The 24,770-nt window shown below is 48.1% G+C and overlaps 2 protein-coding genes and 1 pseudogene across 6 annotated transcripts in view; 2 read left to right on the top strand and 1 right to left on the bottom strand.

The window, feature by feature from the left end:
- Positions 1–5,334, top strand: part of SLF2 (SMC5-SMC6 complex localization factor 2) — a 47,918-nt gene extending 42,584 nt beyond the window's left edge. For both annotated transcript variants that reach the window (XM_041737221.1, XM_041737229.1), the window contains exon 20: positions 1,976–5,334. In XM_041737221.1, the coding sequence (XP_041593155.1) occupies positions 1,976–2,011 (36 nt within the window). In that variant the 3' untranslated portion in view covers positions 2,012–5,334. The remainder of the gene's footprint in view (positions 1–1,975) is intronic.
- Positions 5,335–9,963: 4,629 nt separating this feature from the next.
- SEMA4G (semaphorin 4G) lies at positions 9,964–24,311 on the top strand. Of its 4 annotated transcripts, none has more exons than XM_041737265.1 (16): positions 9,964–10,167; positions 13,555–13,682; positions 13,784–13,932; positions 14,217–14,279; positions 17,477–17,575; positions 17,669–17,762; positions 17,914–18,027; positions 18,219–18,388; positions 18,472–18,641; positions 18,931–19,075; positions 19,217–19,439; positions 19,818–19,933; positions 20,069–20,232; positions 20,386–20,447; positions 22,038–23,093; positions 23,230–24,311. In XM_041737265.1, the coding sequence occupies exons 2-15, from the start codon at positions 13,559–13,561 to the stop codon at positions 22,865–22,867; spliced, it is 2,523 nt and encodes an 840-aa protein (XP_041593199.1). In that variant the 5' UTR covers positions 9,964–10,167; positions 13,555–13,558; the 3' UTR covers positions 22,868–23,093; positions 23,230–24,311. The 4 variants fall into 4 exon arrangements, with proteins under 4 accessions (XP_041593199.1, XP_041593209.1, XP_041593190.1 ...); XM_041737275.1 differs by having other exon boundaries at positions 13,203–13,682; positions 13,784–13,879; XM_041737256.1 differs by having other exon boundaries at positions 9,966–10,167; positions 13,203–13,682; positions 23,234–24,311.
- LOC121485987 lies at positions 12,365–12,477 on the bottom strand (annotated as a pseudogene).
- Positions 24,312–24,770: the final 459 nt, after the last annotated feature.

Below are 24,770 nucleotides of genomic sequence, written 5' to 3'. Positions count from 1 at the left end.
TGTATGTTTTTTCATTTTGGTTTGCTTTATTATTACTTATTTCCAAAGATGGTTGAGCCCGTTTTAAAATGTCACATTGCATCAAATGTAGGTTATTTCATGAGGAGCATTTTTCTAAACAGCTTTATTGAAATAAAATTCACATATCATATTTCACTCATTTAACATGATTTTTAGTATGTGCACAGAGTTGTGCAGCCATCACCACCAAATGTTTTAATGTATTTTAAAACACTTTGTCACTCCAAAAAGAAATCCCAGAACCCATTAGCAGCCACTGCCCATTCCCCAACCACCTGCATTTCTATCCCCACTCCCTCTAAGCCTATAGGTAACCACTATTCTTTGTGTCTGTATAGATTTGCCTATATAAGTGATACACCATGATACACTGTGTGGTCTTTTATGACTGGCTTCTTTCACATAATATAATGTTAGGTGAATCCATGTTGTAGCATGTATGTCATTTCTATTGCCAAATAATCTTCCATTGTATGAATATATCTTATTTGATTTATCCACTTATTAGATGGACATTTGAGTAGGCTTTTCCTTCCTGGCTGTCCAAATAATGCTTTCATGAACAGCTCTGCATAGGTTTTAGTGTGAACATATGTTTTCAAATGAAAATATTTTGGGTATATGCCTGGGAATGGAATTGCTGGGTCATGTGGTAATTAAATGTTTTGAGGAATTGGTCAGACTCTATTCCAAAAGGCTGCACTGTTTTATACTCCCACCAGAATGTATAAGATTTTTAAATTATCCACATTCTTGCTAACACCTGTTATTATCATGTTTTTTATTATAGCTCTAGTAGGGGGTTGGTAGTAGGATATCATTGTGCTTCTAATTCACATTTCCCTAATGACTAAGGATGTTGAGCATCTTTTCATATGCTTGCTATCCATTGTCCATTCATGTAGCTTCTTTGGAGAAATGTCTATTGAAACCCTTGGCTCATTTTTTAATTGGGTTTTCTATCTTTTTATTATTGAATTGTAAGAATTCTCCATTTGTTCCAAATACAAGTCCCTTGTTAGGTATATAATTTGCAAATATATTCTCCACTTCTGTGTGTTGTCTTTTCATTGACTTGATGGTATCATTTGTAGAAGAAAAGTTTTTAACTGTGATAAAGTCCAGTTTTATTTATTATTTTTCCTTTTGTTAGGCATTTGGTGTCATATCTAAAGGGACTTTTAAGAGAGGCATTGTTTAAGCACCTGGTATTACATTGCCATATATAAATTTGCCTTTTACAAACTGATATGTTATTGTCTAAATTATGCTTCTCAAATTTTAATGTGCATATAGGCATCAATTTGTTGAAATGCAGATTTTGATTCAATAGAGCTGGAATGGGACCTGAGAGATGCTGCATTCCTAACAGGTTCTCAAACTGATGGCAGTGCTGCTGGTCCAAGGGCCATAATTTCAGTAGATAGGACCTAGAAGTTGCTTTATAGTTTATGTCAAAGCCACAGGAACACTAAAGATTAATTAGAAAAAGTAATCTCAGCTATTTTATATTTTGACTCTTCTGCTGTTATTGCCCTTCATAAATGCCTGCTCTTTGAGAGAGAAGCCTCTTAGAAATCTTAGTGTTTTGTTGTTGTTTCAGTTTCTAATCTCAGTAGATCTTGTTTTAGCCTGGCCATCTTTGCTGATGTGGTATTAAAAGAATTTAATACTAAAACTTTTCTATTAGCTTAATTTTACATAATCTTCTTAAATATCCTCCACATGTGTGTGTTGATGAGGAAAACATCTTGCACTTATTTTGTACTTTTCTTAATTGTTAGACCACAAAATGTGAAGACAATCCAATTACCATAAATTTTCAGAGAAATGCACGATATAAAGATTTATTACTTCCTTTATCAAAACCCTGTTTGATGATTAGTAGTTTTATAAGGATTAATTCATAATCCGACTTTCCTTTATCCTGTTTTTTTCCCCTTCCCTTTTCTAGGGGCAGCTTCATGACTTCTGGGTACCAGATTCTTAACGGGAGTTGAAGCAGCGAAAATATGAACCAAGAGAAATTCAATAAGACCTTTTCCTAGAAGAGTAGAAAGAATGCTGTGAACTCCAATGGAATGCTAAGAAAATGTGCTACAAATGTGCCACTTGAATATCTAGTATGAAGCTGGTAATGAAGAAATTGCCGTTTCTGAAGCAGATAGAAAACATGATCTGCTTTATTTTAAGGCAACTGGCCTTTTAAAGAAGAGCAGAATCCTATAACAAGAGGGGAGGGGTAGAAGCAGCTAATAGTTGCATGTCTAACCTGCCCCTATTAACTCCTCTTGTTAAACTGTAAGCCAGTTATCCTTTTTTTTTTCCAGTTGTATTTATGGCACTTGGATAATCACAGGAAATATGTAGGAAGGGGTTTGGACCAACTTAAGTAGTTGGACATGGAAATCAAGACCAAGTTCCAGTTGGTTTTAATTTTCCCCTTGGTTATTTTAGGACTCAAAAAACTTAGAACTGAGTTTAATAACAAAAAGAATAAATCTCTTCTGTAACTCCTATAAACTACAGAGAGGTTTCAATCCATACATTTTCCTTCACTTTTCAAGATACAAACCTGTTAGTTTTTTTGTTGTTGTTGTTAGGTTTTTAAAATACATTTAAACAGTTAAGAAACAGAAATTTCTTATATTGTCAGATCCCCTTAAGGGGAAGAGGTTAAGCTATAAAATAGTGTCTCTGTTTTTATGCCAAAACATTCATATGCAGTTTGTTTTGGATACTTTTTAAATGTATATATATATATTTTAAATACTGGTTAAATCTTAGATTCTTGGCTAAATCTTAGAATCCTGGCCCTTGGTTAGCCATATTACAGAAGTCTAGTATAGAAGCTTAAAGATCTGGACAAGTTTCCAAAAACCTTACTTTCATGAGTATATAAGCTTGGCAGAGACCTGGATGGTGTTTATTCTTTGGGACATTGCACGCGCGCATATGTGTGTGTGTGTGTGTGTGTGTGTGCACGCACGTGTGTGCGCTTGTATTTTAAAGTTGTTGCACTTGAAAACCACAGCTGCTCTAAATATTCTTAAACACTGGAAAGCCATCCTTGGGTTTAAATGGTAAAGGGTTAGTAGAAGTGCACATGCTGGTCTTAGCCCAAGGGCCCTTTAAAGCCTTTGGTAGTAATAGACTCTTACTAGCTAACTGAAAAATTCTTTTGTTGACTGAGTATATCTTTTTTGGGTTGGGGGGGCTATTTCTTGACTGAGAATGTCAACTTTTTTTTTTTCTTTCAATATTGACTTGGATAACACTACTTTCCTGAGCATTCTGATGTCTCCAGTTGTGGGGGGTGGGAGGATGGTGGAGAAGATGGGAATTGGGCTGGGGTTTATGGTTTAAGAGGGGAGAAAACAAGTTTTGAAAAATAGCTTTCTACCTCTAAATTGAGGCTTAGAAGTAAAAAGCATTTTATTTTAAATTTATCATTTACAATAATATAAGTAACTTTTGAGCCCATGTCAAGCATTGAGCAGTTAGAGATTTTATAGGGAAGATAAGTAAATCCGATTCCCAAGAACCCCGGTTGAATGAGGCCCCAAGAGTCAGACCAACAAAAGTTTTATTCTGTGTTGAGTTTACTGGTAAGAATATTATTATCTTGATACTACCTCTCAAGGGTATTATTAGAAAATGCCACTTATGGTTAATGAGATAGATACAGAGAGTTCTATTTGACAGAAGCTTGAAACTCTGGCATCTATCTGCCCAACAATGGGGGCTTTCACTCTTTGTAATTTAATACTTTGTAGATACATTATTTGTGTGTAATTTTATAAGTGTTCATATTTTTCTCATTTTGCATTGTGTAAAGTGTACAAAATCTCAAAGTATAAAATACTGCTTATATTGCTTGTAATTACAGCGTGTAAATATTTTCTAATCGTGTACATTGACGGGGGACAAGTGGGTTATTCAGGTTTTTTTTTTTTTTTAAGTGACCCTTTTGTATTGCAGTTTCAACAGATAACTGCTCATCAAATTTAAAACCACTTTGATACATTTTTATTTAGCAGTTCCAATAAGAAAAGTCTCTATTTTTAATTGTCTTTCTTCATTAGAGAAAAATACTTCATCTGTCCCTTTAAAAATGGCCAGACATCAGTTTGGGCCCTTTGTATTTATGACTCTGGTAGATGTCTCCATCTCCAGGTCACATTCCGGTCAGTATTTGCATTGGGTTCTCATACAAATTCTGTGATTCTCTTTTAGCACAAGTAGCCCATGACTTTTCTCCCAAATCAAGTATTACCCTTCTCCCTCTTGAGTCCCCATGTTTTGTCTCCCTCCTGCTGTTATTGCCTAGCTAATGGGATAGTAGCAGGGGGAGAAAATGTTCATTGCACAGAGAATGTCAGGCCACTTTTGGGACTTGGCAAACAAAGCTTGCACTGAGTGGTGGTGTGTTTGGCAGTATTACTGTGCCAAAAATAACCTTGTCTAATTTTCTGGATATGTATGTCAAACTTATTACCCTTATTGCAAGCGAAAATTAAGGTACTTGTGTTTATTATGCTTTTGTGTGTAACTGTTGGCCTTTTCTAAACTGCTTTTCTTGTTCTCGGAAAATAGAATTCTATTAGTTATATCATGTTAGTGAAGAGGCTCTCCATGCACAAAATGCATCTATGTAGCAGTAAAGTAACAGCATTTGTACATTTCCTGTCTGTCTTCTGATGGCAATGGTGCCTTTGTCACCTTTTGGAAGGTTGGCATTTTTGTTTTGTTTTGTTTTGAAGTACAAATAATAGCTTGCTTTTGACTTCACAAAAATCTCCCCACATGTAAAAAAGAGAAAAAGACGTGTTGTCATCCAGGCTCAGTTAGGAGCATTTGCCTTTTTATTTCTGTGCAAACAAGTATAGTTGGTGGGGACTGGCCAGTAATAATGCGTGGAGTCTTTAAACCAAGGGTAATTTTTAAATTTAAAAATAAAAAATTTAAGAGGTGACCCAGTAACAAGTGACTGAGTTGGAAAATTAGAGAAGAGACTGTCCTGGTTTGTCTCTAAGGAGGCAAGATTAGGGTACCAGTGGCTGGGCACATAGAGCATGATCTGTGGCTATTTCTATTCATTAACAGTGTTGGTGCACCTCATTATCTGTGCATTTGTTTTCCCTGGGCAGTCTTGTGAGCCAGTTAATCCACCAGCTCATAGGCAGTTTACAGTAAATGCAGATTTCTTTTCTCTTTCCTTTTTTTTAAAAAAAGATTTTTTTTTACTACATCTTGTTTAAAGTCCCATGAATGTATGCGTGTGTTATTAAAAATGCTTTTTCTCAGTTTGAATATGTGTTTGGTAATATTTGTTTGGGAGTAGGGGATGGTTAAGTATCTGGATACTTAACCATCCCAATAGACTGTCCCATCTATTTCCCTGTCCCATCCCCTAGTTTCTAAATTGATTTTTTTTTTTCCCCTCTTGCTTTGGATTCTCTGGTCTGTTTTTTGGCTTGTATTTCTGGAATACATAAAGTTGTGGATGTATACAGTTCACTTTTACATGATCCACTTGATAATTTGCTGCATACTTTGGTGGTCAGCAATTCAGTAATCTCATTCTTATATTACCTCATTCACTCAGTTGATTCAACTAATGCGTACCTACGACATGCTAGGCACTCTTTTGAGGATTCAGTGGTGAACGACACAAACAGGGCTCTGATGAAGCATACCTTCTGGTATTCAGGTGAATATATTTCGTAATTAGCCAAAGAGGACTAGAAAGGAATCCCTTTGGCGTGACTCCCTTGGTCTAGAGCCCAGGTCAAAAAAAGGGGGAAACCATACAATGCAGAGGCAGGGCTCAGGACCACCTCCAACCTGTTAGGCAGATTCAGCTGTGCATATACCAGTTGAGGGGAGACACAGGTTGACAGCTCCTCACAGAAGAAACTATTATGAGCTCATAGGAGGGCTAGGCATGATTGCCAGAGGCCTCAGGTTCTAGAACCATGCCAGTAATTCTCCCTTCTGACAGGCTGGTTTGGAGAAGACCACTTGTGAGCATTTTTCTGACAGTGGCATAAAGCAGTGGTGGGGGAGTAACAGCCAGACAAAACCAAAAACATTGCCGTTAGGACTGGGATGCTGGCAGCATAGCCTTGTGCAAGTTTAGGGCCTTGACCTTGATCTTAGTCCTGACCTCAGATCCCAGATTGACCGTACCAACCATTTGATCTCTGACAAGTTACTTCCCCTGTCTGAACCTTGGTTTCTGCATCTGTTAAGAGGAATAATAATGGCATCTATCTCAGAGCTTAGGAAGATTAAATAAGCTAGTGCATGGAAAGTACTTAGCCAAGTGCCTGGCATATATTCTAGGTATTATTTAGCTCTAATTTGAAGCTCTTCTCAGATGCCAGTTAAAATTGAACTTGAGGGGCACCTGGCTGGCTTGGTCACTAGAGCATGCTACTCATATTGTATTTGAGCCTCCTGTTGGATGTAGATCTTGCTTTTAAAGATCTTTAAAAATAAATAAATAAATTGAACTTAAGATACTGGAAGGTTCACTGACATCTAAGCAACCATACCTTAAAATTGTAGTGTGTGTGTACTTACTCCTTCTGACAGCTCCAGAGGCTTCTCTGTCCAGCTCTGTCTCTACCAATAAATACCTATATATGTATATATCAGTTTATGATTTTTTTAGAACTCAGCATGCTAAAGCTGAGAAGGGATGGTGGGGGGTTATTTTCCATCATTTGTCGACATGTCCTGACACTCCCTTTTCCTTGCTAACCATTTCCCAGGCTGGAGTCAAGAGAGGGCAAACCAGAGGCCCAGCTTTGGGTCTGACTCCAAGACGACTGGCTGGGAGGAAAATTTAACAGGCAAAACAGGCTTCTGAGGCACAGTGGAACAATGAGACTACAGCATTGGTGCCCTGGTGACAGTCCCTACTGAAGAAGCACCTCAGCTGTATATATGGCCAAAATAAAGATCACGCCACCTAAAGGGAGAGTGCTGGGCAAACCAGAGGTGGAGATGGCAAAGCAGGAAAAGAAATGCTGCCACAGTGAACAGGAAGCAGGACAACTTGACTAGGCCAGAGTTCTTTGCCTCAGGGAACCTCTGCTCAAGTTTCAGGAGTTCATACCTACCCCCTTCACCTAGGATCCCTGCTACAGTGAGTAACTGCCTCTGTGCGAAGCCTGGAGCCAAACGCTGGTGTGTAGCTGGCTGAGAACAACAGCCATTTTTCTTAGAGCAGAGATGGGGAGAATAGCCTAGGAAAAACAAAACCACTTCTTACATTCTGTGTTTGTGAAGTACACCAGAAGGTTTTCAAACAGCAACTTCTCATAACCACCCTGTGAAACAGCCAGAGTAGTAACTTTAAAGATGAGTAACAGCCTGCTCAGAGAATGCCCTGTGTCTCAGGACCCAAATTCATGGCTAGGTTAGGATCATTTCTTCCTTTGATTTTTGAGTCTCTTCCACTGTCAATATTCCCCTCATTCATATTTTATCAGCTTGATTTGCAGAGAAGAGTACTGTCAGAAGGGCTTCCTATGTAAAGCTGCATTAATTGCCATCACATCTGATCTTTCATTAGGTTCGGAGACTGGAGTGGGAGGAGAGCAGAGAGAAATGGATTGTGATCTAAATTTATATTATCAGAGCTAGGTAACTGCTCAACTATAGTTTTGCAAGTGCCATGCTGGAACTCCACATTGTGATTTACACATTTTGCTTATTTAAAATGTGTGAGGTTCTGAGTCCGCCAACAGGGCACCTTTGAGGAGAAGAAGGGTTTGCCTCAGTATAGGTGTGAGTGGGATGCTAAACCTGCCACCAGATCACTACAGCTACACAGGCACCTGAAGTTGGTAATGTGAGTGCTGTGACAACAGGAGGAGCTGTGTCTGTTAGCCCACTGGGCCCCTGCAAGTTAATTTCTCTCCCGTCTGGTACTGTGGGGCTAGCAGTTTTCCTGCCCTCCCTCCACTGTTACCACCACCCCCACCCCCACCCCAGCCCACTTTTCCACAGTACTGCAGACTTACTTTTTTTAGCCATGTCTTTCCTGGGCTTCCCAGCTTGGGCTTCCATAATCTATTAGGATTTTCTTCTGTGGTCTCTCCCAAACTATTTGCTGACTTTTCCCTTCTGTTTCCCCCTAGGAATCTGCCCATCTCATCACATCAAGCTCACTTATCTCTTTTACACCCCTTCCCTTCTGCCTATTCCCCTAATACATGTCTGTGTACAAATTTGCACATTTATGCCTTTGACAATTCTCCTTCAGGTTTACCCTATTTCCCTCTTCTCAGGCTTTTCCAGTACTGATTATTCTCTCTGTAAACACAAGAATGAATTTCAAGGCCAGTTATTTAACCTCTTAAAGCCTGTTTTCTCATCTATAAAATGGGGCTATTAATCCCTCAGGATAGAATGAGGGCACAGTTCTTTAAATGAAGCTGGATAGTCTCTGTAAGTGTGCACACTTTAACATAAGCATTCTTCCCCAGCTACTTCCTCCTCCATGTACACACACATCCTATTTACAGAGTGCTGGGGGAGGTGGAAGTGTAGCGTGGGCCCTGCTGTCTAGCGATCTGCAGTCACACACAGCAGCCCAAACTACAATATTGTATATGATGAAGTGCCAAACTAAGTTCTGGGGAATTCAGGAAAGTGGGATGACATGCCTTTCCCAGGGTCCCTTTAGTTAAATAATGACAGAGCCATTTGAATCTTGTTCACTCTCCCTCAGGCCAGTATGCATCTGCCTGTTCTCCTACCCCCTGCCTCTCCAGAGCTCAGACTCCTAGGCACATGTAAGAGTCAGTTATCTATGGCCCTATGGCCTTCATCATTTTAGTCCTGCTCTTGGGCCAATTACAATACTATCATGGATGAGGGAGGGGATGAGGCCAGATCATGGCTAGGGCCCCAGTTTAATTCAAACCCTAGAAGGATTTTTTTTAATCATTTTTTTTTAAGATTTTATTTATTCATGAGAGAGAGAGAGGCAGAGACACAGGCAGAGAGAGATGCAGGAAGCCCAATGTGGGACTTGATCCTGGGACTCCAGGATCATGCCCTGAGCCAAAGGCAGACGCACAACTACTGAGCCACCCAGGCGTCCCTAGTGGGATCTTTAACAGTCTATGAGGCAGAGATATAGCCTGAGTTGCCAGGGAAACTACAGCATCAGAGATTGCATGGGAGGACCATCCTGGACCTCCCCTGGTTGGGGAGCTGATTCTGAGGGGGGGGGTTCCTAGGTATGGTGATTGAGTCTAGAAGGGACAGGATATCTGATTGCTTATGAGGAGAGTTCACTGGAAGACCTGGAGTAAGAATGATACTCATCGTGAGCTAAAAGGGAAGGCAGTTACCTGAGTGACCCAGTCCCTGAGGAGGTAAACCCCAGTTACTATAAGGTTTGGTTGAGTGGACAAGTGCAAACCCTTGTGGCTTATTTATCCAGAAAAACAGCATTTTCTGTGTGAACGTCTGGTCAAGCTGTTCATCCCCCTAAGCCGGATCTACTCAGACTTCAAGCCAAAGGACCAAGCAGCTAGAGGCTCTTGAGCCGGGAATCCAGACCTATTCTGTGTTGAGAGCTACTCAGAGCTGCCCTCCACCTACTGTGGCCCTCTACACCCTAGGCAGAGAGCAGAAGAGGTGGGAGGAGCGTAAGAAGTGAGGTCCAGATTAGAGGACAGGTCAGAGGGCCCTCGGGAGGTTAAATCCCCAGAGGACAGGTTTGCAGATCCCCAGCAGTACCCAAGTCGGAGGGGCCCCAGGGCCAGAGGGGAGGGAAGGTAGGCTATAAGCCTATCTACGTTGCACGGCGTGGTGAGGCCACCACCAGGGGGCGATACCGGGGCCACGGCCCTGGGGGGACAGAGGACGCCAGCTGCCTGGAGGCCTTGGGAGCCTTGGCCTCAAATCTTCTCTGTAGTGTAGGGTGGGGGGCGAAAAAGAAGAGAGCCGCGCCTTTCCCTGCACACCACCCAGTCAGCCCCGCCTCCCTGACCCCGCCCACCCCCGGCTCCGCCTCCACCCCCGCCCCGCCTCCGGCCGCGGCCCCTTCCTCCCGCAGCTGGTGCTGTGGGGCCGCGGAGCAGCGTCGCTGTCTCTATGGCAGGGGATCCGAGCGCAAAGGTGAGAAAGGCAGGGAGTGCGGGCGGCGGTGGGGCCTGGGCCGGGAGGTGGGGGGGCGGAGGCCAGGCCAAGCCTTCCACACGTCCATTCCACCCTCCAAGCTGGGCCAGGCCTTTCTCATCGCCAAGGCTCCCGGTCCCGCATAAAGGCTCTGGAGGGGCGCGGGCCAGGCCTCGGGTGGTGCTGGGCGCAGACCCGCCGCCACCTCGGAGTGGGGGACCCGCGCGGGGCGGGGACCCGCGTGGTGAACAGTGTTCCCTGGGATCTGGGTCACGTCTCCTGGCGTCCGGCGGGATCGAAGGAGAGCTTGTCCTCGAGCTGCAGCAGTAGAGACTGAGGTTAGATCTGAGGAGAGGGGAGACCCGCGGACTGTCCAGGATGGGGGATGGAGAGGGTAGCGGGGGGAGGGGCTCTCGGGCCAGAAGAGGCAGCCATCCTACTGGCCAGAGGGGGATGCCGCCTATCTAAGCAGGTGGACATCTGGGATGAAGGTCGAGAGCCTGCTGATCCAACATCGATCCTGTTTGGGGGAGGAGGTGTCTCCCCTCCTCAGTTTCTTCAGCCCTAGAATCTAATAGTCGGAGGTGACCAGAGTTCAGGGGGCTGGCCCTGGGGAGGAACCCAAACTATGGAACCTGAGGGTGGAGTGTGGGGTGTGGACTGGAGACCTTGAAACCTTGTCGCTACTGGGGGAGGGAGGGCAGCAGCTCCACCCCCATTTAGCCCCGCCCTCCCTCCCAACAGGTTAAATGGGGGCTGAGAGCCCCTGCCCAATGCTCACATGTAGAACAGCAGTATACACATGGGAGTAGAGCAGTGCTAAGTTACACGTTTCATTCCATCTTTCCATTGCTAAAGCTAGGAGCCTCCTTCTTCCTGGGCTAGGTACCCCCTCAGTCTTTTGCAGAGAGGCCATCCCATCTAAGCATCCGAGGTCAGATGCCTCCCCACATTGCTAAACACACACACACACACACACACACACACACACACTTGGAATCTGGCCTTAAAATTGGGACTTTCAGGAAGGGAGGCAGGATCTGCTCTGCACCTCAGTGGACACTGGCAGCCTCCAAGCCTGCAGTGAGAACTGGACCCCTGTTTGTGCATAATGTTTGTCTCTGCAAACATGTAATGGTGTGTTTGAGCACTGTGTGAACACACATGTAATTGACCTGTGAGCATGAACATGCCTGACCTACTGTATCGGTGGGTTTGTGTGCATGTCCCTACACATATGTGTATATGTGCTGGACCTTTCTGTGAGTAGGTGTACAATCCTTCATATGCACATGTGTGGGTTTATAACCCTCCTTGTCAATCTCTAAGGCTGTGTGACCTGCTGAATGAATAGATGTGAATGTGTGAATACAACCTTATTTGTCATTTTGCATGAACACATCTGGCAGGCCCTTGATAGGACATAAGCATGCACAAACCTCTGTGTGAATGTATGTATGCATGACTCTCCAGTGAGTACATGTGTTCACAGCCCTTCTGTGAACATGTGTTTATGTGCACCTATTGCGTGCACATCACCCCTCTCTGGACATGTGTGACTTTTGTCATGAACCACACTCTGAGTGGTTCCTCTCACCCTGGGATGTGTTCTTCCTGCCCAATCCTAGGAACTGACCTCGCAGCCATAGCCCCCCCAACACACACACACTTCTGCACTAAGCAAATAGGCCCTAAAGATAAACAGGTGTGCCTCCACAGTGAGGGGTGGGGCATGGGCAGTTTGCTTGGGACTTCCTGCTGCCCAGCCCCCAAGCGAGGAGCTGATGCCCTTTCTGTGGTCCAAGGACCCTCTTCTCTCCACTCATACTACATTCTCCCTCTCTGGGCTCTGACCACCACAGTGCTGACCTTTACCTCTTAAACAAATGCTCCAAATTCCTGTTCTCCCTCTTGCCAGTTCCTGGTCCTTCCCCTCTCTTCAAGGCCACAGAGTTAATATTTGACCTGGAGAGGAGGGGAGAGGTCAGTGGCCCCAAGGCCCTGTCTGTAGGTGTCTGATGAGATTGGGTGGATCAGCCTTCCTTCACACCCAGCCCAATCTAGGAAGCCTTCAAGAGCCACCTCAGAGATCAGGTCTATTGCAGAGGTCACAGAAGGCCTGCCACCTATTTCCACCCCATCCCCAACTGGTTGGCTTGAGGGTCCAGGTGTGGGAATAGTCTCCAAGATGTGCCAGGGGAGGTGGCCAAGAACTCAGGGATCTCATCATTCACCTTTTCCATGTAACTTATGTTAAACTGATAAGAACAGATATTACACTTGATCTTAGCCAAAAGGCAGAGAAGCGATCATTCACCTTTTCCATGTAGCTTATGTCTCAACTGGTCTTGCACATGGGAGCCTCCAGTACAGACTTTACACCAATGCAGCCAGGGGGGCCCAGATGGCAGCACTCCTGCCCCATGTCTATGAGTGCCTGTTTGCAGGTAGGGGCATGTGTGGATGCCTAGTCAGAGGGTGCAGTACAGACTCGCATGGGCAGAGTAGAGATGTGCACCCCCTCAGAGAGGAATGCTGAGGAAGAGAAGTGTCTAATTAAAGAGAAATTCCAGAGGGAGCTCTCAGGCCAGGGAAAAGAAAAAACAAAGGGAAAACAGGACAAAATAAACAAAGGCCCATTAAATGTCTCTGCCCCAGCCTTCTTGCATAAGGCACCCCCGCAGGCAGCCAGGACAACTGCTGCCCCAAGTTTGGTCTCATTGTTGGATGGAGAAGGCATTCTCCCTGAAAACAGAGCTCTAGTTGAGATGGAGGCCTAGCTTAGCTTCCGACTTGGTCAGAGGAGGGCCATTAACTTTGGGTTTGGGTTGGGAGGAGTCTAGGGTCTTGTAAGGAGAGCAAGTTCTGCCCAACTCGCACAAGAACAGAGAGGTGGACAGAGTCACAGTGAACTGATCCTGATGTGGGAGTTCTATAGGCCACCTCCCCCAGTACCCCTTGATGTCTGGGGGGTAATGCCATCTACCTTCCACCCACACATAGATCAAAGAGTTTTTTTCCTGTTTTTTCTTTAGAAAACGGACCTCAGAGAACCAAGACTAGTCCTTCTGTCGGGGCAGGGTGACCCCATCAGTGACCTACAACCCCTCTATGACCCCACAAGTTCCTCCCACCATGGAGTTTATATATGATGCAGAAAGGCAGTGTGTGATATATCCCTCTCTCTGATCTCTAACCTGGGATTCCATGGCCACACAACCCTGTGATTCCATGTCCCCTCGATTCCAGGACCCTCCCTGGCCCCATGACCCCTGACCTTCCAAGTGACCTCCCTGGGCCTTGACCCCCGTGACTGTTCTTCCCATCATCCCCTGTGATTCTGGCCTTGGCTCCCCTGGGGGGTCTTACAGGTCTGGGCCTCCCCAGGAAAATGTGGGGGAGGCTCTGGCCCCTCTTCCTGAGCTTCCTCACAGCCACTGCAGTCCCTGGACCCTCACTTCGGAGACCATCCAGAGAACTAGATGCCACCCCGCGGATGACCATCCCCTATGAAGGTTAGATCCCCCCACCCTCAAATTTTGAAAGACAGCAGGAGCCAGGTCTGGGAATAGAGAGGCAGCCCCAGGGCTGGGCTCACTGCTCCTGCTCTTCCCAGAGCTCTCTAGGACCCGGCATTTCAAGGGTCAAGCCCAGAACTACTCAACACTGCTACTGGAGGAGTCCTCTGCAAGACTGCTGGTTGGAGCCCGAGGTGCCCTGTTCTCTCTCAATGCCCGTGACATAGGAGATGGGGCTCACAAAGAGGTTAGCCCCTAGAACTTGGAGCACCCGGAAGGTCTCCAGCTTTATCCAGCTCCCTGGGAACCTCAATTTCCTAGAAGCCCTGCCAGCTCTCCATAGCCCCCTGATCAGATAGCACTGCCCTTCCCAAGCCAAGTCTCCTTTACCATTCAGTGCCACTCTTGAAACTTACCTATACCCCAGGTTCCCCTGTTTCCTGCAGTCCTATCACTTGGTTCCATGGATAATGGTGAAAGACAAGGGTACTGGGGTCAGCACTTCAACCCATTCCCTTTCCCCATCTCCAGATCCACTGGGAGGCCTCCCCAGAGATGCAAAGCAAATGTCATCAAAAAGGAAAAAACAACCAGGTATGTGGTCTGCCCTGTCCCCAACTTCTTTCCTTTTCCTCTTCATTTGGGAATGTCAGGGTTGGTGGGGACACAGATTGAGAGGTATGGATCAGCCAGTCAGTTGCAACAACCACAACAAACATGTGAGTGTAGCCAAAGTGTCAGGCCCTAGGTGCAGCACTTCTAATCCAAACATTTGGTGGCCTAGCATCTTAATCTCTTCTGGGCTCCTGAATAATAATCATGAGAGTAATAAATAATCTCTAGTAAATGTTAACTTAGCTGTTTTCTCTCCTAATTCTAAAATAACCCTATGAAATAGTCTTATCCTCCATTTTACAGATGAGAAAAATAGGTTTGGTCAAGGAATGCCATGGAGGAGTGGTAGTGAATTGTCAACTCTTTCTGGCTTAAGAACAAACAGGGTGTCCGCAAGGGTCCCATCTCTGGCTATGTAACAGATCCATATGGAGAGCTTCTTAAGAATATGCATTCCCAGGGGCGCCTGGCTGGCTCAGGCAGTAAAGCGTGTAACTTCTTAATCTTGGGGTCATGAGTTCAAGCCCCACATTGGGCATAGAGATTTTTTTTTTTTTTTTGAGATTACTTAAAAAAAAGAAGAAGAAAAAAACACAGTCCTGGCCCAAGGATTCTTTTTTTTTTTTTTTTTTTTTTTAAGATTTTATTTATTTATTTATTTATGAGAGACACAGAGAGGAGAGGCAGAGACATAGACATAGACAGAGGGAGAAGCAGGCTCCTCACAAGGAGCCCACAGAGCTCAGGCAGCCCTATGTGGCTCAGTTGGTTGAGTATCTGACTCTTGGTTTCAGCTCAAGTCTCAGGGTAGTGGGATGAAGCCCTGCATTGGGCTCCCTGCTCACCTTGGGCTCCTTGGGTTTCTGGGGCTCCTGCTCAGCAGGGAGTCTACTTCCCCCTTCCCACTCCCTCAGCTGCTCCCTCTCCCTTTGCTCCTCCACCCTCTCTGCCCCTCCACCCACTCATGCTCTCTTTCTCTCTCTCTCTCTCTCTCTCTCTCTCTCAAATAAAATAAAATAAAATAAAATAAATATTTAAAGAGGCACCTCTAAGAGAGTCCATCAAAGGTGCCTGCTGATAGAGCATGCAGCATAGGTAGAAAGTGGGGCTGGTGAGGGAAGTGGAGCCCAGATCACAGAGGACTGTAAATGCCCAACTGGGAGGATGGATTTTTATTCTGTGACAATGGGCACCCTCACCATTTGGTACTTTACAGACTCTCAAACTTTAATGTGTGCATGAAGCCCCTGGGTATGTTATAAATGCAGATACTAACTCAGTAGGTCTGGGGAAGGCCCCAAGATTCGGCAATTCTAACAAGCTTCAAGAGGACACTGATCCTGCCAGTCCCCAAGCCATCCTTCAGATAGCAAGGCTTGAGGAGAACATTTCCCAAGGCATGTTCTAAGAAAAGTTTAATGGTCACATAAGTTTGGGAAGTGCTGTATGCTCAATTCTACAATGCACAGCAATATCCTTAAGGCTCTGAAAAGTCCGCTGGAAAGGCAAGCTTTAGCCATGGTTCCCAACTTATTTGACCACAGAATTCCTCCCTGACCCCTCTTTTTTTATGTAAACAACTTAGGGAAACACTGCTAGAGGAATATTAATCCAGTCTCAAGCACTAGATGGATTAAAATAGAATGAGTCTGGAGGCAGGAAAGGCAATGGGAGTTGGTGACATCATGGGGTCAGAGGAGGGAGGCCTGAACAGGCTAGTGGAGAGGAGGGACAGATATACCCAGGGAGGGAATGGGATGAGACAAAGAGGTCTGCGTGGATTCACACCCTGGGTAGCAGGCAGGAGGAAAAATCACTAGCAAGGCAAAGAAGTCAAGAGGGGCTTAGCTTATAGCAGTTAATGGGCAAAGAAAGGCAGTGTGGCTAGAGGGGTGAGGGGGTGAGGAAGAGGCAGAGGCCTTTCATGCAGGCCCAGACGTGGTGGGACCCTATGCTTAGGACTCTGGTGAGCCGCTGAAGGTTTTTAAATACAGCAGTGACGTGAGTTGGTTTATATTTTTAAAATATGCCTTGGAAAGTGGGTTGCCAGAGGGTGCTGATTGGTAGAGCATCTCTGAAAGGAGACTCCAGACAATGGTCACAGCAGTCCCCTTTGAAGCCAACAAGGCTAAAAGGAGATCCTCTGTTTACAACCTATCCCTTTGTACCTTTTGAATTTTACACTGTGTACTTATATTCCTCATTCGCTGAATAAATAAGTAGCTTTTATAGAGTCACAGCGGCTTGGGAGAACAGTCAGGCAATCTCTACATTTATCCAGGGAAGAGGGGACAGCGGTAATGTGGACTAGGGTGGTGGAGGTGGAGGAGAAGTGGACCACGTGAGGAGACACAGCAAAGAATCTTAGAGAAGGACCGAACATGGGGGTGAGAGAATGGAAGGCATCAAGGATGACTCCTCGTATCTGGACTGAGTAATAGGATGGATGGATGAAGTGAGGTGGGAAGGACTGGATGAACAGGTTTAGGAGGGAAGGTACAGGTTAGGGAGGAGGGAGTAAGCTTGGTTTGTGAGTTGGTGAGTTTGATTTTTCCGTGGGCTATCAGGTGGAGAGATGGCCAGAACCTGGGGATCGATTTGGTAGTGTCACCCCAGAGGGAGCGTGGGGACTCCAGGAGTGGGGGGCACTGATGAGAAGATGTGAGAGCAGCATTCCAGGGTAGTGGGGAACCTGGGTGGGGGGGCCAGGACTGGGGATGCAGAGGACTGCCGGAAATGTAGGAGAAGCTGGCAAAGTGTTTCAGATCATCCTAACAGTGAGAGAGCAGAGAGAAGAGGGGTCTTGCCACTGGGAAGCCAAAGGACAGAGAGTTTCAGGGAATATTCTGTGTTCTGGGCAGTGAGCAGGCCCTTTGGAATCTCAGAAAGAACCATGTCCGGTGGGTGGGGGCAAGAGGCGGACTACAAAGCTGGATTGACGGGCAGCCCTGGTGGCGCAGCGGTTTAGTGCCACCAGGATGTGATCCTAGAGACCCGGGATTGAGTCCCACATCAGGCTCCCTGCATGGAGCCTGCTTCTCCCTCTGCCTCTTCTCTCTCTCTCTCTCTCTCTCTCTCTCTCTGTCTCATGAATAAATAAATAAGATCTTAAAAAAAAAAAAAGCTGGATTGATTAATGGAAAAGGTCTCACAGCCCTCCCCCACCTACTCCATAGACGGAGTGCTTCAACCACGTGCGATTCCTTCAGCGGCTCAATGCTACCCACTTCTATGCATGCGGGACTCATGCTTTCCAGCCCCTCTGTGCAGCCATTGTGAGTATGCCTGCCCCAGCCCTGATTGCCGATTCCAGGCCACAACCCCTCATGTCCTCCAGACCACTGACTTCTGGCCCCATATTTCCCCAGGATGCTGAGGCCTTCACCTTGCCAACAAGCTTTGAAGAGGGGAAGGAGAAATGTCCTTACGACCCAGCCCGTGGCTTCACAGGCCTTATCATTGGTGAACATGCTCTCCTCCCCACCTTAGCTCCTCTTCTACCAGCATGCTGTTTGTGGGGCACGGATCTCATTGCTAGGACTTGCCACCCATGTGTATTATGCGCCTTGTTGTATGTGACATGTCTGTCATGCTTGGCATGTCTCTGCTCCAGATGGAGGCCTCTACACAGCCACCCGGTATGAATTCCGGAGCATCCCTGACATCCGCCGGAGCCGACACCCACACTCCCTGAGGACCGAGGAGGCTCCGATGCACTGGCTCAACGGTCAGGAGGATGAGGCACAGGATGATGGGGGGCAGGGGACTATTTCTTCATCTTTCTTCCCTTGGGCAGTTGACCATCCCATCCCTAAACTCCCAGGTGAACCTGTCTATTCCTGTGTGCTGCTGAGTGAGGGGTAGTAGTGGAGGAGATCCCCAGCCTGTCTGAGGCCACTTAAACTGCCTAACCCACAGATGCTGAGTTTGTGTTCTCTGTCCTGGTGCGGGAGAGTGAGACTAGCGCAGTGGGTGACGATGACAAAGTTTACTACTTCTTCACGGAGCGTGCCACTGACGAGGGCCCCAACAGCTTTGCTCAAAGCCGCAACAGCCACCGTGTGGCCCGTGTGGCCCGCGTGTGCAAGGTGAGTAGGACCAAGTTCAGGGCAAGAGTGTAGAAGCTGAACCCCTGAATCTGACCCCTGACTCTGTGCCCCTATCTCTTCAGGGAGACCTGGGAGGAAAGAAGATCTTGCAGAAGAAGTGGACCTCCTTCCTAAAGGCACGTCTCATCTGTCACATTCCACAGTATGAGATGCTACGTGCTGTCTGCAGCCTGGACGCTGACACCTCAGCCCACACGCACTTCTATGCAGCCTTCACACTGACCACACAGTGGTGAGTGCAGGGATAGTGGGGAGATAAGGAACTGGGGACAGCACGAGGGTTAGAGCAGAGGTCAGTGAGGATACGAGAGGATCCCTTGTGGGGGCGGCTGGCTGCTGAGAGAGAATTTCGGGTACACCCAGCTAACCTGGGGCCAGAGGCCACAGTGGCCTACTGACCCTTAGGAGAGGCCCTAATGCCTAGAGCTGGGGCTGGCCAGGGTAGCAGTGGGCTCCAGACTCGGCAGGTAGCAAGTCCCACTCAGTGTGACTCAACACCTTTCCCTATGTCCCCTTCCTAGGAAGACCTTAGAGGCCTCAGCCATCTGCCGCTACGACCTGGCCGAGCTGCAGGCTGTCTTCGCAGGTCCCTACATGGAATACCAGGATGGTGCCCGGCGCTGGGGCCGCTATGAGGGTGGGGTGCCAGAGCCCCGGCCTGGCTCAGTGAGTCCCCAAGTCTGGGGTTGGCGCTGGGTAGACAGAACCCTGGGAGGGCAGAAGGATCTAGCCTTGGGGCTGATGGGGGATGGGCAGGCAGTAGATTGCTGAGGCTCACCACCTCTGTCTACCCCCCACCCACTCCAGTGCATCACAGATTCATTGCGCACCCGCGGCTACAACTCATCCCAGGATTTGCCGTCCCTGGTCCTGGACTTTGTGAAGTTGCACCCACTGATGGCTCGGCCCGTGGTGCCCACACGCGGACGGCCCCTGCTGCTCAAGCGCAGTGTGCGCTACACACACCTCACAGGGACACCTGTCACCACGCCTGCCGGGCTCACCTATGACCTGCTGTTTCTGGGCACAGGTACTTCTGACCCTTGGTCTGAGCCCTTTGCTAACTGAGTCCTTGATCTTCGTTGACTGCTAATCCCCTGGATGACTTTTGATCATGAAGCCCCGGTGACCATTGATATTGATTCTTCAATGAACACTCACACTGGCCCTTGGTAACTGCTGACTCCTGTCACCAAACACAGTGACATTTGGCCCTGATCACTAATGCTTCTGAATCCAATAATTTCTGCCATGACTAGCCCAGAGTTCCCAGTGCCCTGAGGAACTGCTACTGGCTGAAGCCTTGTCCCTGACCTCATGACTCCCAAGCTGCTCCCATTAGGCTATTACAGGAGGCCAAAACCAGATTCCACTATTTGATTCTGATCCTCTGTTCTCTCCATACCAGCTGATGGCTGGATCCACAAGGCTGTGGTGCTGGGCTCTGGAATGCACATTATCGAAGAGACGCAAGTATTCAAGGAGCCCCAGTCTGTGGAAAATCTGGTCATTTCTCCAATGCAGGTAGCCTCTGACTCATGACTTTCAATATGGCCTTACCAGAATAGGGGGAGGAAGTAGATGGCTGGGCAGTGACCATGTGTGTCTGTAGGTGGGAGTTGAGGGTGTTGCCAACCAGCTTTCCTCTCTGGCTCCCAGCATAGCCTCTACGTGGGGGCCCCTAGTGGAGTCATCCAGCTACCACTGTCTAGCTGCTCCCGCTATCGCTCCTGCTATGACTGCATCCTGGCCCGGGACCCCTACTGTGGCTGGGACCCCAGCACCCATGCCTGCACCGTATTCAACAGGTCCCAAGGTAGCAGGTGAGAAGTGTGGTAAGGGAGGTGAGGGTCCCCGGTAAGCAGGGGATCAGGGCCTGCCAGCTGTAGGGAAAGCGGGGGTAGCTGTTGGGGACAGCCTCCCAGGTCCTGCCACTAGGGAACACTAAAGCTCAGTCCTCCTGTTCCTGTGTCCAGGACAGCACTGATTCAGGACATGGAGAGAGGAAACCGAGGCTGCGAAGGCAACAGGGACACAGGTAGGTGATCTCCATGGACGTATGTAGGCCTGCTTGCACAGCCTGGCCTCTTTACATTTATTGCCATTTATCTGCCAGTGTGTGTCTCTGAATGGCTGTGTCTGTGGGCTTTCAGCAAGGATGTCCCAGCAGAGTTTGGCACAGAGTAAGTGCTTCACAGACAGTTGTTGCCTTAAAACATCACAAATGAGGAGACAGGCTCAAGACATGAAGTTTTCTGTCACTTCTGGAGCTTATAGCCAAGGGAGAGGGTGGTACAGACAATTAAATGAACCGGCAAGTAATTATTTTCATTGGTTTTTGTTACAAAAGGAATACTTGCAACTATGACAAGTGTTTGAGGATAATGGGTACTTCCTAAGGAAAATCAGATGACTGAGCTGATGCCTGGAGAGCAAAAGTTAATAGTCACAGCTAACGTGTACTGAGTACTTGCTCCAGGCACTGACTGACCACACACACATAGTCTCTCTCAGACTCACAGCATTCCTGGGAGGCAGGTGTCACAATCCCCATCCCCTCGAGAGGCAATGTCTCTGAGGTACAGAGAGAATAGGTAAACTGCCCAAAGTTAGTAAGCTATTAAGTAGCAGGGTCAGAATTCAAACCTGACCCCAAGCAGCCTGACTTGAGTTTATGCTTTTCATCACTGCTGTGTTCTTTCCTCCAAAGGAACCAGTGGAGGGCATAGAAAGGGGGGGTGGGAGTGGGGGTGATACACCCAAGCAGAATGAACAGCAGCAGATGAGCTTAATGTGTTTGAGAAGGGGCTGGAGAAGTGGGCAGGGACCATGTTAAGGCAGGGGAGCGGCCTAATCAGTATGGTGTTTTTAAAAGGCTACCTCAGGCAGCCCGGGTGGCTCAGTGGTTTAGCGCCTGCCTTTGGCCCAGGGTGTGATCCTGGAGTCCCAGGATTGAGTCCCACGTCGGGCTCCCTGCATGGAGCCTGCTCCTCTCTCTGTCTCTCAAAGAATAAATAAATAAAATCTTTAAATAAGATAAAAGGCTACCCCCATTGCTCATGGAGAATGGATTAGATATGGGCCAGAGTGGGCCAGCTTCCCCAGTTTGGGAAGGAGAGAAGTGAACAGGTCTGAGATGGATTCTGAAAGCAGAATCTTGGTGAGAGTTAGATACAAAGGTGAGAAGCAAGAGAGACTCCTCCCCAGATTTCTCTGCGATTTAAGCAGCTGAGTAGCTCATGGTACCATTCGCTGCTCTGACAATTCAAGGAAAAGACCTGGTATCGTTTGGAAGGGAGGCTCTGGCCTTAGTTCCTATGCCATGTCCAAGAGGCCTCTTATGGAGATGCCCTGCAGGTGAAAGATGTTCAAGTCTGACAGGAGAGAACTCTGCTAGAGGTCGAGATTATGAATCACTGGCAGATTGCAGGAATTGAAACCACTGGGTGGTTGCAAACCTTATGTGGGAACATGAGGTGCAGGAGACCTTGGTTAGATGTCACCATGATTCCAGTTCCTGTGCTTGGTGCCAGAGATACTGACAGTGAACCATCTGGTGTGCTATCTCCAGTGCCTTCCCTGAGAAAGACAAGCATTGACTACTACTGTCTCTCACCCACCCTTCCAGGGCCACCACCACCACTGAAAATGCGCTCTGTGCTCCGAGGTGATGATGTCCTTCTGCCCTGTGACCAGCCATCCAACCTGGCCCGGGCCTTGTGGCTGCTCAATGGAAGCATGGGCCTAAGCGACGGGCAGCACGGCTACCGTGTGGGTGTGGACGGGTTGTTGGTGACAGACATACAGCCCGAGCACAGTGGCAACTATGGCTGCTATGCTGAGGAGAATGGCCTCCGTACCCTCCTGGCCTCCTACAGTCTCACAGTCCGGCCAGCCACTCCTGCCCCAGCTCCACAAGCCCCTGCCATGCCTGGGGCACAGCTGGCACCTGACGTAAGGCTGCTCTATGTGCTAGCCATTGCTGCACTTGGGGGCCTCTGCCTCATCCTAGCTTCCTCCCTCCTCTACGTGGCCTGTCTTCAAGGAGGCAGACGAGGACGTCGAAGAAAATACTCTCTGGGTCGGGCTGGCCGGGCAGGGGGCTCTGCTGTGCAGCTGCAGACTGTTTCAGGCCAGTGTCCTGAAGAGGAAGATGAGGGCGATGATGGCGAGGGGGCTGGGGGCCTGGAAGGTGGCTGCCTCCAGATCATCCCTGGGGAGGGAGCCCCAGCCCCCCCGCCTCCACCACCCCCACCCCCACCGGCTGAGCTGACCAATGGGCTGGTTGCTCTGCCCAGCCGGCTGCGCAGGATGAATGGCAACAGCTACGTGCTCCTGAGGCAGAGCAACAATGGAGTGCCAGCAGGGCCCTGCTCCTTTGCTGAGGAGCTCAGCCGCATCCTGGAGAAAAGGAAACACACACAGCTTGTAGAGCACCTGGATGAGAGCTCTGTCTGAGCCCAGCCTCCTAGGACAATGCTCTTCCAAGCCAGCCTGTCTGCTCCAGGGTGGGCTGCTGCTTCCCCAACACAGCCACTCTACCTTCACCCCCCCAACTCCAGGCCCTTCTCCCAACTTTTTGATGTCCCTGTAGGGCTGGCAGAGTCAGGCCCAGCCAAAGCCCCCTCCTCAGTCTTCACAGACCCATCTGTGAGCAGCCCAGGCCAACCGGTGCTCCTCAGAGGTGGGTACTCCCTCAGGGCCTGGTATTCTGTAGACCCAGTCCCAGGTCCTATTCCTTTAACCCAAACACTTGGGAGGAGAGGAGGCCATCCTCCTGCCCCCTATTTGTCTGCTCCAACCCTTCCTCTTTCTCCCAGGCAGGGCTCTGCAGGTCCAGATGACCTCAACATCACCACCTTCTGCATGGCCTCTGTGCTGGACGGTCCCGAAACCAGACCTCTGCCAGCCACCAGAGCCACCTGAGCCCTGCGCACATTCACACGTGCACATGGATGAATGTCTGTCAGCTGGGCTGCAGGGCCCCCACCCCCATTTCCTGGTGCATTCCTGTTTCATCTCCCCTGGACTTTGGGTACCCTTCCAATTGCCACATCCCATCCTATCTAGTCCTGTCCCCTAGTTCCAGCCCCATATGGTGACTTCTTTGGCAAGAGCTTGGGAACAGGCCAGCCTGGGGAAGGAAGACTGTGTCATTCCCCTCTCCTTAATGTGCAGCCCTCGTGAGTCAGCCTCCCTACCCCGTTGGTTTTCTCTCAAGGGTGACAGAGCCCCAGGCATGTCCCTTCATGCACATGTGCTTACATTTCCACATGCATTTCTGAGCCTCCCTTTGCTGCCTCGGACCTGTGTCTGTTGGGTTTGGTCCATGGACATTTCAGAGGGAGAGCCCTCTCCCATTCAGCTGTCCTCTCAGACAATTCCCCAGGACGGGTGACCAACACTGCAATGAGCCAGTCTCTCTTTTGGGGACCAAGCATTTGCTACCCCTTGACCAGAGCAGGGGGAGGAGATCTGATGTCTCACCTGGCACATGAAGCCCGTTCTTGGAACTATGCAAAGGGCAGAGGCTGGGAGTTTGGATGCTTGGCTCCCATCCCTGTCCTACCTCACCGGGGCACTTTCAGGGTCCAGGGGCCTCTGAAGTCTCCAGGCCCATATGGGACAATCAAATCCTGAGTTCCCCCATTCCCCTTGGGTGAGGATGACTGTTATTTTTGTAGCTGAGAACGTGGAATCCCCACGGATTTTTACTGCCCTTCACCCAACTTCTCCCACCTCCACCCCACAATGAATGTATTTATTGTGAGAACGGCTACACTTCTTTATGAATGCCCCCACTAAACCACCTAGGTGGGCAGAACAGGCATGTGACAGAGTGGGGAGCCTGGGCTCAGCTCCTCCCCCTCCTGTTGGTTAATAAATACCCTCTTTCCCCACAGCTATGTGTGTTCCGCTTGGTCTAGACTGGCCTTCCTGATCACTAGGCTTCTGAGCCTATGGGAACAGTGCTGCAGGGTTGGTTCTGCTCCCCATAAAACCATTTGCAGAGAAAACTGGGATCCTCAGCTTCCATTTGGCTGCTCTAGGCAGGTATATAGGTCTTTACAAGGCTCTCATTATTCACTGATCAGGATGGTAAGAGCACGACAAATTACAACCGTTCAAGAATTCATACAAAGCTTTCTAGGTTTTTACCTCCTGGCTCTTTTCTTTACCATTCCACTCCTCTGTTTTAGCTAAGTCTAAAAGATGCTCCCTGTTTATCAGTTCTCTTGCTCACCTCCAAGAAGCTTTCAGTACCTCCCCTCACCTATCAAGAGACAACATGAATTCATTTCTGCAGAGGGGCCTAGGAGAGTAGTTGGGATCACGGCAAGCTTATTACCAGGGATCTGGC

Source organism: Vulpes lagopus, chromosome 2 (genome assembly GCF_018345385.1).
Source record: "Vulpes lagopus strain Blue_001 chromosome 2, ASM1834538v1, whole genome shotgun sequence".
NCBI lineage: Eukaryota > Metazoa > Chordata > Mammalia > Carnivora > Canidae > Vulpes > Vulpes lagopus.
Note: the sequence above shows the minus strand (reverse complement) of the source record. Positions and strands in the feature narration are given on the sequence as shown.

Bases quoted from the DNA above. Each gene is read 5' to 3' on its own strand.
- SEMA4G (XM_041737265.1), top strand. From the start codon at position 13,559: ATGTGGGGGAGGCTCTGGCCCCTCTTCCTGAGCTTCCTCACAGCCACT. The intron at 18,642-18,930 runs GTGAGTGCAGGG...TCCCCTTCCTAG, and splicing joins TTCACACTGACCACACAGTG to GAAGACCTTAGAGGCCTCAG. The intron at 20,233-20,385 runs GTGAGAAGTGTG...TCCTGTGTCCAG, and splicing joins AACAGGTCCCAAGGTAGCAG to GACAGCACTGATTCAGGACA.